General features: G+C 33.7%; 1 protein-coding gene across 1 annotated transcript in view; it reads left to right on the top strand.

Annotated features, from left to right (window-relative positions):
• Positions 1-15,165, top strand: part of LOC138319799 (mitogen-activated protein kinase-binding protein 1-like) — a 173,989-nt gene that overhangs the window by 70,231 nt on the left and 88,593 nt on the right. Inside the window, exons 15-19 of the mRNA XM_069262932.1 lie at positions 2,667-2,758; positions 4,425-4,621; positions 4,879-4,997; positions 5,161-5,412; positions 5,782-5,877. Coding sequence (XP_069119033.1) covers positions 2,667-2,758; positions 4,425-4,621; positions 4,879-4,997; positions 5,161-5,412; positions 5,782-5,877 — 756 coding nt within the window. The remainder of the gene's footprint in view (positions 1-2,666; positions 2,759-4,424; positions 4,622-4,878; positions 4,998-5,160; positions 5,413-5,781; positions 5,878-15,165) is intronic.

Below are 15,165 nucleotides of genomic sequence, written 5' to 3'. Positions count from 1 at the left end.
ACCAAATTTGGCCACAAACATCCTTTGGGGAGGGGGAACAGAACTTGTATAAATTTTTGGCTCTGACCCCCCGGGGGCAGGAGGGGCTGGGCCCAATAGGGGAAATAGAGGTAAATCATTTAAATCGCTACTAGTCATAGAGTTCTGCATGGATTGTAACCAAATTTGGCCACAAACATCCTTGGGGGAGGGGGAACAGAACTTGTATAAATTTTGGCTCTGACCCCCCGGGGGCAGGAGGGGCGGGGCCCAATAGGGGAAATAGAGGTAAATTCTTTAAATCGCTACTAGTCATAGAGTTCTGAATGGAATGTAACCAAATTTGGCCACAAAGATCCTTGGGGGAATGGGAACAGAACATGTATAAATTTTGGCTCTGGTCCCCCGGGGGCAGGAGGGGCGGGGCCCAATAGGGGAAATAGAGGTAAATCCTTTAAATCGCTACTAGTCATAGAGTTCTCCATGGATTGTAACCAAATTTGGCCACAAACATCCTTGGGGGAGGGGGAACAGAACTTGTATAAATTTTGGCTCTGACCCCCCGGGGGCAGGAGGGGCGGGGCCCAATAGGGGAAATAGAGGCAAATTCTATAAATCGCTACTTGTCCTAGAGTTCTGCATGGATTGTAACCAAATTTGGCCACAACCATCCTTGGGGGAAGGGGAACAGAACTTGTATAAATTTTTTCTCTGATCCCCCCGGGGGCAGGAGGGGCGGGGCCCAATAGGGGAAATAGAGGTAAATCCTTTAAATCGCTACTAGTCATAGAGTTCTGCATGGATTGTAACCAAATTTGGCCACAAACATCCTTGGGGGAAGGGGAACAGAACTTGTATAAATTTTGGCTCTGACACCCCGGGGGCAGGAGGGGCGGGGCCAAATAGGGGAAATAGAGGTAAATCCTTTAAATCGCTACTTGTCATAGAGTTCTGAATGGAATGTAACCAAATTTGGCCATAAACACCCTTGGGGGAAGGGGAACAGAACTTGTATAAATTTTGGCTCTGACCCCCTGGGCGCAGGAGGGGTGGGGCCCAATAGGGGATTTAGAGGTTAATATTAAAATTCCTTCAGAAAAGAAACAATGAACCTGTATTCAGAACATTACTTGGCATTACAAACCAGGTGAGTGATAAAGGCCCTCTGGGCCTCTTGTTGTAATTGGTAATGTACAGGGGAGTAGAATGGTCAGTTTTATTGTAATTGTTAATGTACAGGGTAGTGGAATGGTCAGTATTGTTGTAATTGTTAATGTACAGGGGAGTAGAATGGTCAGTATTGTTGTAATTGTTAATGTACAGGGTAGTAGAATGGTCAGTTTTGTTGTAATTGTTAATGTACAGGGGAGTAGAATGGTCAGTTTTATTGTAATTGTTAATGTACAGGGTAGTAGAATGGTCAGTATTGTTGTAATTGTTAATGTACAGGGGAGTAGAATGGTCAGTTTTATTGTAATCGTTAATGTACAGGGTAGTAGAATGGTCAGTTTTGTTGTAATTGTTAATGTACAGGGTAGTAGAATGGTCAGTTTTATTGTAATTGTTAATGTACAGGGTAGTAGAATGGTCAGTATTGTTGTAATTGTTAATGTACAGGGGAGTAGAATGGTCAGTTTTATTGTAATCGTTAATGTACAGGGTAGTAGAATGGTCAGTTTTGTTGTAATTGTTAATGTACAGGGTAGTAGAATGGTCAGTTTTATTGTAATTGTTAATGTACAGGGTAGTAGAATGGTCAGTATTGTTGTAATTGTTAATGTACAGGGGAGTAGAATGGTCAGTTTTGTTGTAATTGTTAATGTACAGGGTAGTAGAATGGTCAGTATTGTTGTAATTGTTAATGTACAGGGGAGTAGAATGGTCAGTATTGTTGTAATTGTTAATGTACAGGGGAGTAGAATGGTCAGTTTTATTGTAATTGTTAATGTACAGGGGAGTAGAACGGTCAGTTTTGTTGTAATTGTTAATGTACAGGGTAGTAGAATGGTCAGTTTTGTTGTAATTGTTAATGTACAGGGTAGTAGAATAGTCAGTATTGTTGTATTAGCTCACCTGGCCCGAAGGGCCGGTGAGCTTTATGTCATGGCGCGGCGTCCGTCGTCTGTCGTCCGTCTGTCCGTCAACATTTCCTTTAAATCGCTACTAGTCATAGAGTTCTGCATGGATTGTAACCAAATTTGGCCACAAACATCCTTTGGGGAGGGGAACAGACTTGTATAAATTTTTGGCTCTGACCCCCCGGGGGCAGGAGGGGCTGGGCCCAATATGGGAAATAGAGGTAAATCATTTAAATCGCTACTAGTCATAGAGTTCTGCATGGATTGTAACCAAATTTGGCCACAAAGTAGAATGGTCAGTATTGTTGTAATTGTTAATGTACAGGGGAGTAGAATGGTCAGTTTTATTGTAATTGTTAATGTACAGGGAGTAGAACGGTCAGTTTTGTTGTAATTGTTAATGTACAGGGTAGTAGAATGGTCAGTTTTGTTGTAATTGTTAATGTACAGGGAGTAGAATAGTCAGTATTGTTGTAATTGTTAATGTACAGGGTAGTAGAATGGTCAGTATTGTTGTAATTGTTAATGTACAGGGGAGTAGAATAGTCAGTTTTGATGAAATTGTTAATGTACAGGGTAATAAAATAGAACTATCATTTTTATCTACAGAATCCATGACTTACAGACAATGAAAGAAATCCACTCGATTGAGGCTCACAATGGGGAGGTCTTGTGCCTGGAGTATTCACGAGTTAACACTGGTAAGTATTTACATAGGGGGTTCACAATGGGGAGGTCTTGTGCCTGGAGTATTCACGAGTTAATACTGGTTAGTATTTACATAGGGGGTTCACAATGGGGAGGTCTTGTGCCTGGAGTATTCACGAGTTAATACTGGTTAGTATTTACATAGGGGGTTCACAATGGGGAGGTCTTGTGCCTGGAGTATTCACGAGTTAACACTGGTTAGTATTTACATAGGGGGTTCACAATGGGGAGGTCTTGTGCCTGGAGTATTCACGAGTTAACACTGGTTAGTATTTACATAGGGGGTTCACAATGGGGAGGTCTTGTGCCTGGAGTATTCACGAGTTAACACTGGTTAGTATTTACATAGGGGGTTCACAATGGGGAGGTATTGTGCCTGGAGTATTCACGAGTTAACACTGGTTAGTATTTACATAGGGGGTTCACAATGGGGAGGTCTTGTGCCTGGAGTATTCACGAGGTATTCACGAGTTAACACTGGTTAGTATTTACATAGGGGGTTCACAATGGGGAGGTCTTGTGCCTGGAGTATTCACGAGTTAACACTGGTTAGTATTTACATCATGAAATGTATTTGTATCAGCCTGACACTAGATAGGACAAAGGTAAAATTCAGAACAAGGTAACATATGCCCCGCCTCTCAGTCGCAGCGATAGCCAATGAGAGGCCCTTAGTTGTATTATGGCACTGGGTACCTCACAGCATCATCCACCTGCTGTGTGACCTACAGTCCATGCGAGCGAGACCTCCAACACTTGTTGTATTTAGTCAGTAACACTGGTTATTATTTACATATGGGGTCCTCAATAGGGAGGTCTTGTGCGTGGAGTATAGACATGTTATGAAGGTTTTGTGTTTCTCTAGGCCCTAAATTACTATCATCTACCAGTCATGATAGACATGTTATGAAGTTTTTGTGTTTCTCTAGTTATGAAGGTTTTTGTGTTTCTCTAGGCCCTAAATTACTATCATCTACCAGTCATGATAGACATGTTATGAAGTTTTTGTGTTTCTCTAGGCCCTAAATTACTATTATCTACCAGTCATGATAGACATGTTATGAAGGTTTTGTGTTTCTCTAGGCCCTAAATTACTATCATCTACCAGTCATGATAGACATGTTATGAAGGTTTTGTGTTCTCTAGGCCCTGAATTACTATCATCTACCAGTCATGATAGACATGTTGTGGAAGGTTTTGTGTTTCTCTAGGCCCTAAATTACTATCATCTACCAGTCATGATAGACATGTTATGAAGGTTTTGTGTTTCTCTAGGCCCTAAATTACTATCATCTACCAGTCATGATAGACATGTTATGAAGGTTTTGTGTTTCTCTAGGCCCTAAATTACTATCATCTACCAGTCATGATAGACATGTTATGAAGGTTTTGTGTTTCTCTAGGCCCTAAATTACTATTATCTACCAGTCATGATAGACATGTTATGAAGGTTTTGTGTTTCTCTAGGCCCTAAATTGCTATTATCTACCAGTCATGATAGACATGTTATGAAGGTTTTGTGTTTCTCTAGGCCCTAAATTACTATCATCTACCAGTCATGATAGACATGTTATGAAGGTTTTGTGTTTCTCTAGGCCCTAAATTACTATCATCTACCAGTCATGATAGACATGTTATGAAGGTTTTGTTTTTCTCTAGGCCCTAAATTACTCTCATCTACCAGTCGTGATAGACTTGTCCATGTGTTTGACCCGGAACAAAGATATGGCCTACTTCAGACTCTTAATGACCATTCAGCATCAGTAACCGCTGTCAAGTTTGTGGACACGGACAGTCAGCTGAAGATGTTGAGTTGTGGAGCAGACAAGTCCTTGTTGTTTAGGAACGCTCAGATGGTAAGTACTATAGTTCATGGTTCAGAAGAGAACAAGAACTTAGCCTTTCCTATGCCTAAGGTTCAATAGTTTTTGAGACCAAAACATTCTGTGTTTTTGAGTGCAATATTAGTGCATAGATTTAATTGTGAGTGTTTGATCAATCTCAGGAAGTGTGTATTACTTTGCTACTTTGATCAATCTCAGGAAGTGTGTATTACTTTGCTACTTTGATCAATCTCAGGAAGTGTGTATTACTTTGCTACTTTTCCTTGTAGAGTCCAGATTTTCAGTTTTCACTGAACCAACACCTGGTAGCTAAGACTACACTGTATGACATGGCTGTGGACCCAACACAGAAATATGTAGCTACTGCGTGTCAGGACCGAAATATTAGGTAGGTATATTCCTTACTAGGGTTCTTTGTCTGAATGCATCATGGTTAAACAAGATCATTCCATAAAATAGTGGATACTTATTATATGAAAATGGTCAATGAACTTGCAGTAAAGGCCTATAATCTTTAACGCTGACAAATCTGATGTATTTTCTTGTTGCAGAATCTACAACATCAAAACGTCTAAACAGAAGAAGCATTACAAGGGTTCTCTTGGAGATGATGGTACACTGACCAAGGTCCAGCTTGACCCGTCTGGGATATATGCGGCCACTAGCTGTACAGACAAGAACCTGTGTATACTGGACTTCTGTACGGGTGAGCTGATGGCCACTATGTATGGACACTCAGAGTTGGCTACCGGCATCAAGTTCAGCTACGATCTCAAGCATTTCATCTCTGTCTCAGGGGACGGGTAAGTTCAGCTACGATCTCAAGCATTTCATCTCTGTCTCAGGGGACGGGTAAGTTCAGCTACGATCTCAAGCATTTCATTTCTGTCTCAGGGGACGGGTAAGTTCAGCTACGGTCTCAAGCATTTCATCTCTGTCTCAGGGGACGGGTAAGTTCAGCTACGGTCTCAAGCATTTCATCTGTGTGTCTGGGACGGGTAAGTTCAGCTATGATCTGACATTTTATAGTGACAGTAAAAATTATGTAACCATCCACTGAAAGGCAATGGCAGCATATAAATAAAAAAGTAAAATGTGATGTAACATGTTAGTCAGACTGATAGTACTATCTGTAACATCTGTGTGTACTAATGAGCTCTGTTTTGTTTTAGGTGTATTTTTGTATGGCGCCTGTCAGGAGAAATGTCTCGTCAAATGCAGGACAGATTAGAAGAGCTAGGCCAGTTACCAGGGGAAGCTCTCTCTATGTAAGTATAGTTTACAGTAGGGAGACAACCCAACATTTCAGATTTCTAATCATATCGGGCAAAACTGTCAGTAAAGACATGGACAAATGGTTAAATGGTCCTTGTAGTCAATACACTATTGTGAGGATACTGGACGAGTTGGGCTTCCAAGGAGTTGGGTTTCACCTCTCGGGAGTCAACTCGCGTGAAGGTGATGTGAAGTCCGTGACCATTATTGGTGTAGTTTACACCTGGTCATTCTATTACTGGGACATACTATACAAACCCGTACTGTGGCGGTAGACTACCACTGTCAATTTTGGCACTCTATAAACATTGAGCATATTCACCACATTGGTGACGAGGATAAAACCTTGTTTTTATATATATTTCACACTTGTAAAATTGTCAATATACTCGTAAAATTGTCAATATACTTGTAAAATTGTCAGTATACTCGTAAAATTGTCAATATACTTGTAAAATTGTCAATATACTCGTAAAATTGTCAGTATACTTGTAAAATTGTCAGTATACTTGTAAAATTGTCAATATACTCGTAAAATTGTCAGTATACTTGTAAAATTGTCAGTATACTTGTAAAATTGTCAATATACTTGTAAAATTGTCAGTATACTTGTAAAATTGTCAGTATACTTGTAAAATTGTCAGTATACTTGTAAAATAGTCAGTATACTTGTAAAATTGTCAGTATACTTGTAAAATAAATAGTCAATATACCTGCAAAATTGTCAGTATACTTGTAAAATTGTCAATATACTTGTAAAATTGTCAGTATACTTGTAAAATAAATAGTCAATATACCTGTAAAATTGTCAGTATACTTGTAAAATTGTCAGTATACTTGTAAAATTGTCAATATACTTGTAAAATTGTCAGTATACTTGTTAAAAAGTTGTTGTAATCCAGAGGGTCCGATCTCAAATACTAAAATATACAGGATAATACTTTACTGTAACACTTCGACTGTATAGAATATAGATGATAATACTTTACTGTAACACTTTGCCTGTATAGAATATAGAGGATAATACTTTACTGTAACACTGTCTGTATAGAATATAGAGGATAATACTTTACTGTAACACTTTGCCTGTATAGAATATAGAGGATAACACTTTACTGTAACACTGTATAGAATATAGAGGATAATACTTTACTGTAACACTGTATAGAATATAGAGGATAATACTTTACTGTAACACTTTGCCTGTATAGAATATAGAGGATAACACTTTACTGTAACACTGCTGTATAGAATATAGAGGATAATACTTTACTGTAACACTGTATAGAATATAGAGGATAATACTTTACTGTAACACTGTATAGAATATAGAGGATAATACTTTACTGTAACACTGTATAGAATATAGAGGATAATACTTTACTGTAACACTTTGCCTGTATATAGAATATAGAGGATAATACTTTACTGTAACACTGTATAGAATATAGAGGATAATACTTTACTGTAACACTTTGCCTGTATAGAATATAGAGGATAATACTTTACTGTAACACTTTGCCTGTATAGAATATAGAGGATAATACTTTACTGTAACACTTTGCCTGTATAGAATATAGAGGATAATACTTTACTGTAACACTGTATAGAATATAGAGGATAATACTTTACTGTAACACTGTATAGAATATAGAGGATAATACTTTACTGTAACACTGTATAGAATATAGAGGATAACACTTTACTGTAACACTGTATAGAATATAGAGGATAATACTTTACTGTAACACACTGTATAGAATATAGAGGATAATACTTTACTGTAACACTGTATAGAATATAGAGGATAATACTTTACTGTAACACTTTGCCTGTATAGAATATAGAGGATAATACTTTACTGTAACACTGTATAGAATATAGAGGATAATACTTTACTGTAACACTTTGCCTGTATAGAATATAGAGGATAATACTTTACTGTAACACTGTATAGAATATAGAGGATAATACTTTACTGTAACACTGTATAGAATATAGAGGATAATACTTTACTGTAACACTTTGCCTGTATAGAATATAGAGGATAATACTTTACTGTAACACTGTATAGAATATAGAGGATAATACTTTACTGTAACACTTTGCCTGTATAGAATATAGAGGATAACACTTTACTGTAACACTTTGTGTATAGAATATATAGAGGATAACACTTTACTGTAACACTGTATAGAATATAGAGGATAATACTTTACTGTAACACTTTGCCTGTATAGAATATAGAGGATAATACTTTACTGTAACACTGTATAGAATATAGAGGATAATACTTTACTGTAACACTGTATAGAATATAGAGGATAATACTTTACTGTAACACTGTATAGAATATAGAGGATAATACTTTACTGTAACACTGTATAGAATATAGAGGATAATACTTTACTGTAACACTGTATAGAATATAGAGGATAATACTTTACTGTAACACTTTGTATAGAATATAGAGGATAATACTTTACTGTAACACTTTGCCTGTATAGAATATAGAGGATAATACTTTACTGTAACACTTTGCCTGTATAGATATAGGAAATATTTACTGTAACATGTATAGAATATAGAGGATAAATACTTTACTGTAACACTTTGTGTATAGAATATAGAGGATAATACTTTACTGTAACACTGTATAGAATATAGAGGATAATACTTTACTGTAACACTTTGCCTGTATAGAATATAGAGGATAATACTTTACTGTAACACTTTGCCTGTATAGAATATAGAGGATAAACACTTTACTGTAACACTTTGCCTGTATAGAATATAGAGGATAATACTTTACTGTAACACTTTGCCTGTATAGAATATAGAGGATAACACTTTACTGTAACACTTCTGTATAGAATATAGAGGATAATACTTTACTGTAACACTTTGCCTGTATAGAATATAGAGGATAATACTTTACTGTAACACTTTGCCTGTATAGAATATAGAGGATAATACTTTACTGTAACACTTTGCCTGTATAGAATATAGAGGATAATACTTTACTGTAACACTTTGCCTGTATAGAATATAGAGGATAATACTTTACTGTAACACTTTGCCTGTATAGAATATAGAGGATAATACTTTACTGTAACACTGTATAGAATATAGAGGATAACACTTTACTGTAACACTTTGCCTGTATAGAATATAGAGGATAATACTTTACTGTAACACTTTGCCTGTATAGAATATAGAGGATAATACTTTACTGTAACACTTTGCCTGTATAGAATATAGAGGATAATACTTTACTGTAACACTTTGCCTGTATAGAATATAGAGGATAATACTTTACTGTAACACTTTGCCTGTATAGAATATAGAGGATAATACTTTACTGTAACACTTTGCCTGTATAGAATATAGAGGATAATACTTTACTGTAACACTGTATAGAATATAGAGGATAATACTTTACTGTAACACTGTATAGAATATAGAGGATAATACTTTACTGTAACACTTTGCCTGTATAGAATATAGAGGATAATACTTTACTGTAACACTTTGCCTGTATAGAATATAGAGGATAATACTTTACTGTAACACTTTGCCTGTATAGAATATAGAGGATAACACTTACTCACTGTATAGAATATAGAGGATAACACTTTACTGTAACACTGTATAGAATATAGAGGATAATACTTTACTGTAACACTTTGCCTGTATAGAATATAGAGGATAATACTTTACTGTAACACTGTATAAGAATAGATTAGAGGATAATACTTTACTGTAACACTTTGCCTGTATAGAATATAGAGGATAATACTTTACTGTAACACTTTATAGAATATAGAGGATAATACTTTACTGTAACACACTGTATAGAATATAGAGGATAATACTTTACTGTAACACTTTGCCTGTATAGAATATAGAGGATAATACTTTACTGTAACACTGTATAGAATATAGAGGATAATACTTTACTGTAACACTTTGCTGTATAGAATATAGAGGATAATACTTTACTGTAACACTTTAATAATGAGGATAATACTTTACTGTAAACACTTGCCTGTATAGAATATAGAGGATAATACTTTACTGTAACACTTTGCCTGTATAGAATATAGAGGATAATACTTTACTGTAACACTTTGCCTATAGAATATAGAGGATAATACTTTACTGTAACACTTTGCCTGTATAGAATATAGAGGATAATACTTTACTGTAACACTTTGCCTGTATAGAATATAGAGGATAATACTTTACTGTAACACTTTGCTATATAGAATATAGAGGATAATACTTTACTGTAACACTGTATAGAATATAGAGGATAATACTTTACTGTAACACTTTGCCTGTATAGAATATAGAGGATAATACTTTACTGTAACACTGTATAGAATATAGAGGATAATACTTTACTGTAACACTGTATAGAATATAGAGGATAATACTTTACTGTAACACTGCCTGTATAGAATATAGAGGATAATACTTTACTGTAACACTTTACTGTAACACTGTATAGAATATAGAGGATAATACTTTACTGTAACACTGTATAGAATATAGAGGATAATACTTTACTGTAACACTGTATAGAAATATAGAGGATAATACTTTACTGTAAACACTGTGTATAGAATATAGAGGATAATACTTTACTGTAACTTGTATAGAATATAGAGGATAATACTTTACTGTAACACTGTATATAGAATATAGAGGATAATACTTTACTGTAACACTTTGCCTGTATAGAATAATAGAGGATAATACTTTACTGTAACACTGTATAGAATATAGAGGATAATACTTTACTGTAACACTGTATAGAATATAGAGGATAACACTTTACTGTAACACTGTATAGAATATAGAGGATAATACTTTACTGTAACACTTTGCCTGTATAGAATATAGAGGATAATACTTTACTGTAACACTGTGCCTGTAGAATATAGAGGATAATACTTTACTGTAACACTGTATAGAATATAGAGTAACACTGATATAGATATAGAGGATAATACTTTACTGTAACACTTTGCCTGTATAGAATATAGAGGATAATACTTTACTGTAACACTTTGCCTGTATAGAATATAGAGGATAATACTTTACTGTAACACTTTGCCTGTATAGAATATAGAGGATAATACTTTACTGTAACACTTTGCCTGTATAGAATATAGAGGATAATACTTTACTGTAACACTGTATAGAATATAGAGGATAATACTTTACTGTAACACTTTGCCTGTATAGAATATAGAGGATAATACTTTACTGTAACACTGTATAGAATATAGAGGATAATACTTTACTGTAACACTTTGCCTGTATAGAATATAGAGGATAATACTTTACTGTAACACTGTATAGAATATAGAGGATAATACTTTACTGTAACACTTTGCCTGTATAGAATATAGAGGATAATACTTTACTGTAACACTGTATAGAATATAGAGGATAATACTTTACTGTAACACTTTGCCTGTATAGAATATAGAGGATAATACTTTACTGTAACACTGTATAGAATATAGAGGATAATACTTTACTGTAACACTTTGCCTGTATAGAATATAGAGGATAATACTTTACTGTAACACTGTATAGAATATAGAGGATAACACTTTACTGTAACACTGTATAGAATATAGAGGATAATACTTTACTGTAACACTTTGCCTGTATAGAATATAGAGGATAATACTTTACTGTAACACTTTGCCTGTATAGAATATAGAGGATAATACTTTACTGTAACACTTTGCCTGTATAGAATATAGAGGATAACACTTTACTGTAACACTGTATAGAATATAGAGGATAATACTTTACTGTAACCACTTTGCCTGTATAGAATATTGAGGATAATACTTTACTGTAACACTTTGCTGTATAGAATATAGAGGGATAATACTTTACTGTAAACACTTTGCCTGTATAGAATATAGAGGATAATACTTTACTGTAACACTGTATGTAGAATATAGAGGATAATACTTTACTGTAACACTTTGCCTGTATAGAATATAGAGGATAATACTTTACTGTAAACACTGTTGCCTGTATAGAATATAGAGGATAATACTTTACTGTAACACTGTATAGAATATAGAGGATAATACTTTTACTGTAACACTGTATAGAATATAGAGGATAATACTTTACTGTAACACTTTGCCTGTATAGAATAATAGAGGATAATACTTTACTGTAACACTTTGACCTGTATAGAATATAGAGGATAATACTTTACTGTAACACTGTATAGAATATAGAGGATAATACTTTACTGTTACACTGTATAGAATTATGGATAATACTGTTCACTGTACACCTGTATAGAAATATAGAGGATAATACTTTACTGTAACACTGTATAGAATATAGAGGATAATACTTTACTGTAACACTTTGCCTGTATAGAATATAGAGGATAATACTTTACTGTAACACTGTATAGAATATAGAGGATAATACTTTACTGTAACACTGTATAGAATATAGAGGATAATACTTTACTGTAACACTGTATAGAATATAGAGGATAATACTTTACTGTAACACTGTATAGAATATAGAGGATAATACTTTACTGTAACACTGTATAGAATATAGAGGATAACACTTTACTGTAACACTTTGCCTGTATAGAATATAGAGGATAATACTTTACTGTAACACTTTGCCTGTATAGAATATAGAGGATAATACTTTACTGTAACACTGTATAGAATATAGAGGATAATACTTTACTGTAACACTGTATGTATTTGCCTGTATAGAATATAGAGGATAATACTTTACTGTAACACTGTAACACTGATAGATATAGAGATAAATACTTTACTGTAACACTGTATAGAATATAGAGGATAATACTTTACTGTAACACTGTATATAGAATATAGAGGATAATACTTTACTGTAACACTGTATAGAATATAGAGGATAACACTTTACTGTACACTTTGCACGGTATAGAATATAGAGGATAATAACTGTAACACTTTGTTGTATAGAATATAGAGGATAATACTTTACTGTAACACTGTATAGAATATAGAGGATAATACTTTACTGTAACACTTTGCCTGTATAGAATATAGAGGATAATACTTTACTGTAACTTATAGAATATAGAGGATAATACTTTACTAGGGTAACACTTTGCCTGTATAGAATATAGAGGATAATACTTTACTGTAAACTTACTTTACTGCCTGTATAGAATAGAGAGAATAATACTTACTGTATACTTTACTGGATAACACTTTACTGTAACACTGTATAGAATATAGAGGATAATACTTTACTGTAACACTGTATAGAATATAGAGGATAATACTTTACTGTAACACTGTATAGAATATAGAGGATAATACTTTACTGTAACACTGTATAGAATATAGAGGATAATACTTTACTGTAACACCTGTGCCTGCTATAGAAATATAGAGGATAATACTTTACTGTAACACTGTATAGAATATAGAGGATAATACTTTACTGTAACACTTTGCCTGTATAGAATATAGAGGATAATACTTTACTGTAACACTTTGCCTGTATAGAATATAGAGGATAATACTTTACTGTAACACTTTGCCTGTATAGAATATAGAGGATAATACTTTACTGTAACACTGATAGAATATAGAGGATATACTTTACTGTAACACTTTGCCTGTATAGAATATAGAGGATAATACTTTACTGTAAACACTGTATAGAATATAGAGGATAATACTTTACTGTAACACTTTGCCTGTATAGAATATAGAGGATAATACTTTACTGTAAACACTGTGTATAGAATATAGAGGATAATACTTTACTTGTAAACACTTTGCCTGTATAGAATATAGAGGATAATACTTTACTGTAACACTTTGCCTGTATAGAATATAGAGGATAAGACTTTACTGTAACACTTTGCCTGTATAGAATATAGAGGATAATACTTTACTGTAACACTTTGCCTGTATAGAATATAGAGGATAATACTTTATGTAACACTGTATAGTAATATAGAGGATAATACTTTACTGTACTCAACTTTATAGCAATAAAACTGTATAGAATATAGAGGATAATACACTTTACTGTAACACTTTCCTGTATAGAATATAGAGGATAATACTTTACTGTAACACTTTGCCTGTATAGAATATAGAGGATAATACTTTTTTTACTGTAAACACTGTAAGAAATATAGAGGAATAACCACTTTACTGTAACACTGTAAAGAGGATAATACTTTACTGAATGTATAAATTATAGAGGATAATCTTTTGTAACACTGTATAGAATATAGAGGATAATACTTTACTGTAACACATTGCCTGTATAGAATATAGAGGATAATACTTTACTGTAACACTTTGCCTGTATAGAATATAGAGGATAATACTTTACTGTAACACTGTATAGAATATATAGTATAATACTTTACTGTAACACATAATACTTTACTGTAACACTTTGCCTGTATAGAATATAGAGGATAATACTTTACTGTAACACTGTATAGAATATAGAGGATAACACTTTACTGTAACACTGTATAGAATATAGAGGATAATACTTTACTGTAACACTTTGCCTGTATAGAATATAGAGGATAATACTTTACTGTAACACTGTATAGAATATAGAGGATAACACTTTACTGTAACACTTTGCCTGTATAGAATATAGAGGATAATACTTTACTGTAACACTGTATAGAATATAGAGGATAATACTTTACTGTAACACTGTATAGAATATAGAGGATAATACTTTACTGTAACACTGTATAGTATAATATAGAGGATAAATACTTTACTGTAACACTGTATAAGAATAATAGAGATAATACTTTACTGTAACATTGCCTGTAACACTGTATAGAATAGAGGATAGATAGAGGATTACTGTAAACACTTTAGAATATAGAGGATAACACTGTACTGTGTAACACTGTATAGAATATAGATGATAACACTTTAACTGTAACACTTTGCCTGTATAATATAGAGGATAATACTTTACTGTAACACTGTATAGAATATAGAGGATAATACTTTACATTTACTGTAACACTGTATAGAATATAGAGGATAATATACTTTACTGTAACACTTTGCCTGTATAGAATATAGAGGATAATACTTTACTGTAACACTGTATAGAATATAGAGGATAATACTTTACTGTAACACTTTGCCTGTATAGAATATAGAGGATAATACTTTACTGTAACACTTTGCCTGTATAGAATATAGAGGATAATACTT

The sequence above is a fragment of the Argopecten irradians genome, chromosome 3 (assembly GCF_041381155.1).
Source record: "Argopecten irradians isolate NY chromosome 3, Ai_NY, whole genome shotgun sequence".
In the NCBI taxonomy this organism is placed as follows: domain Eukaryota; kingdom Metazoa; phylum Mollusca; class Bivalvia; order Pectinida; family Pectinidae; genus Argopecten; species Argopecten irradians.
The sequence above is the reverse complement of the archived record's forward strand: the minus strand, read 5'-3'. Positions and strand labels throughout refer to the sequence as shown.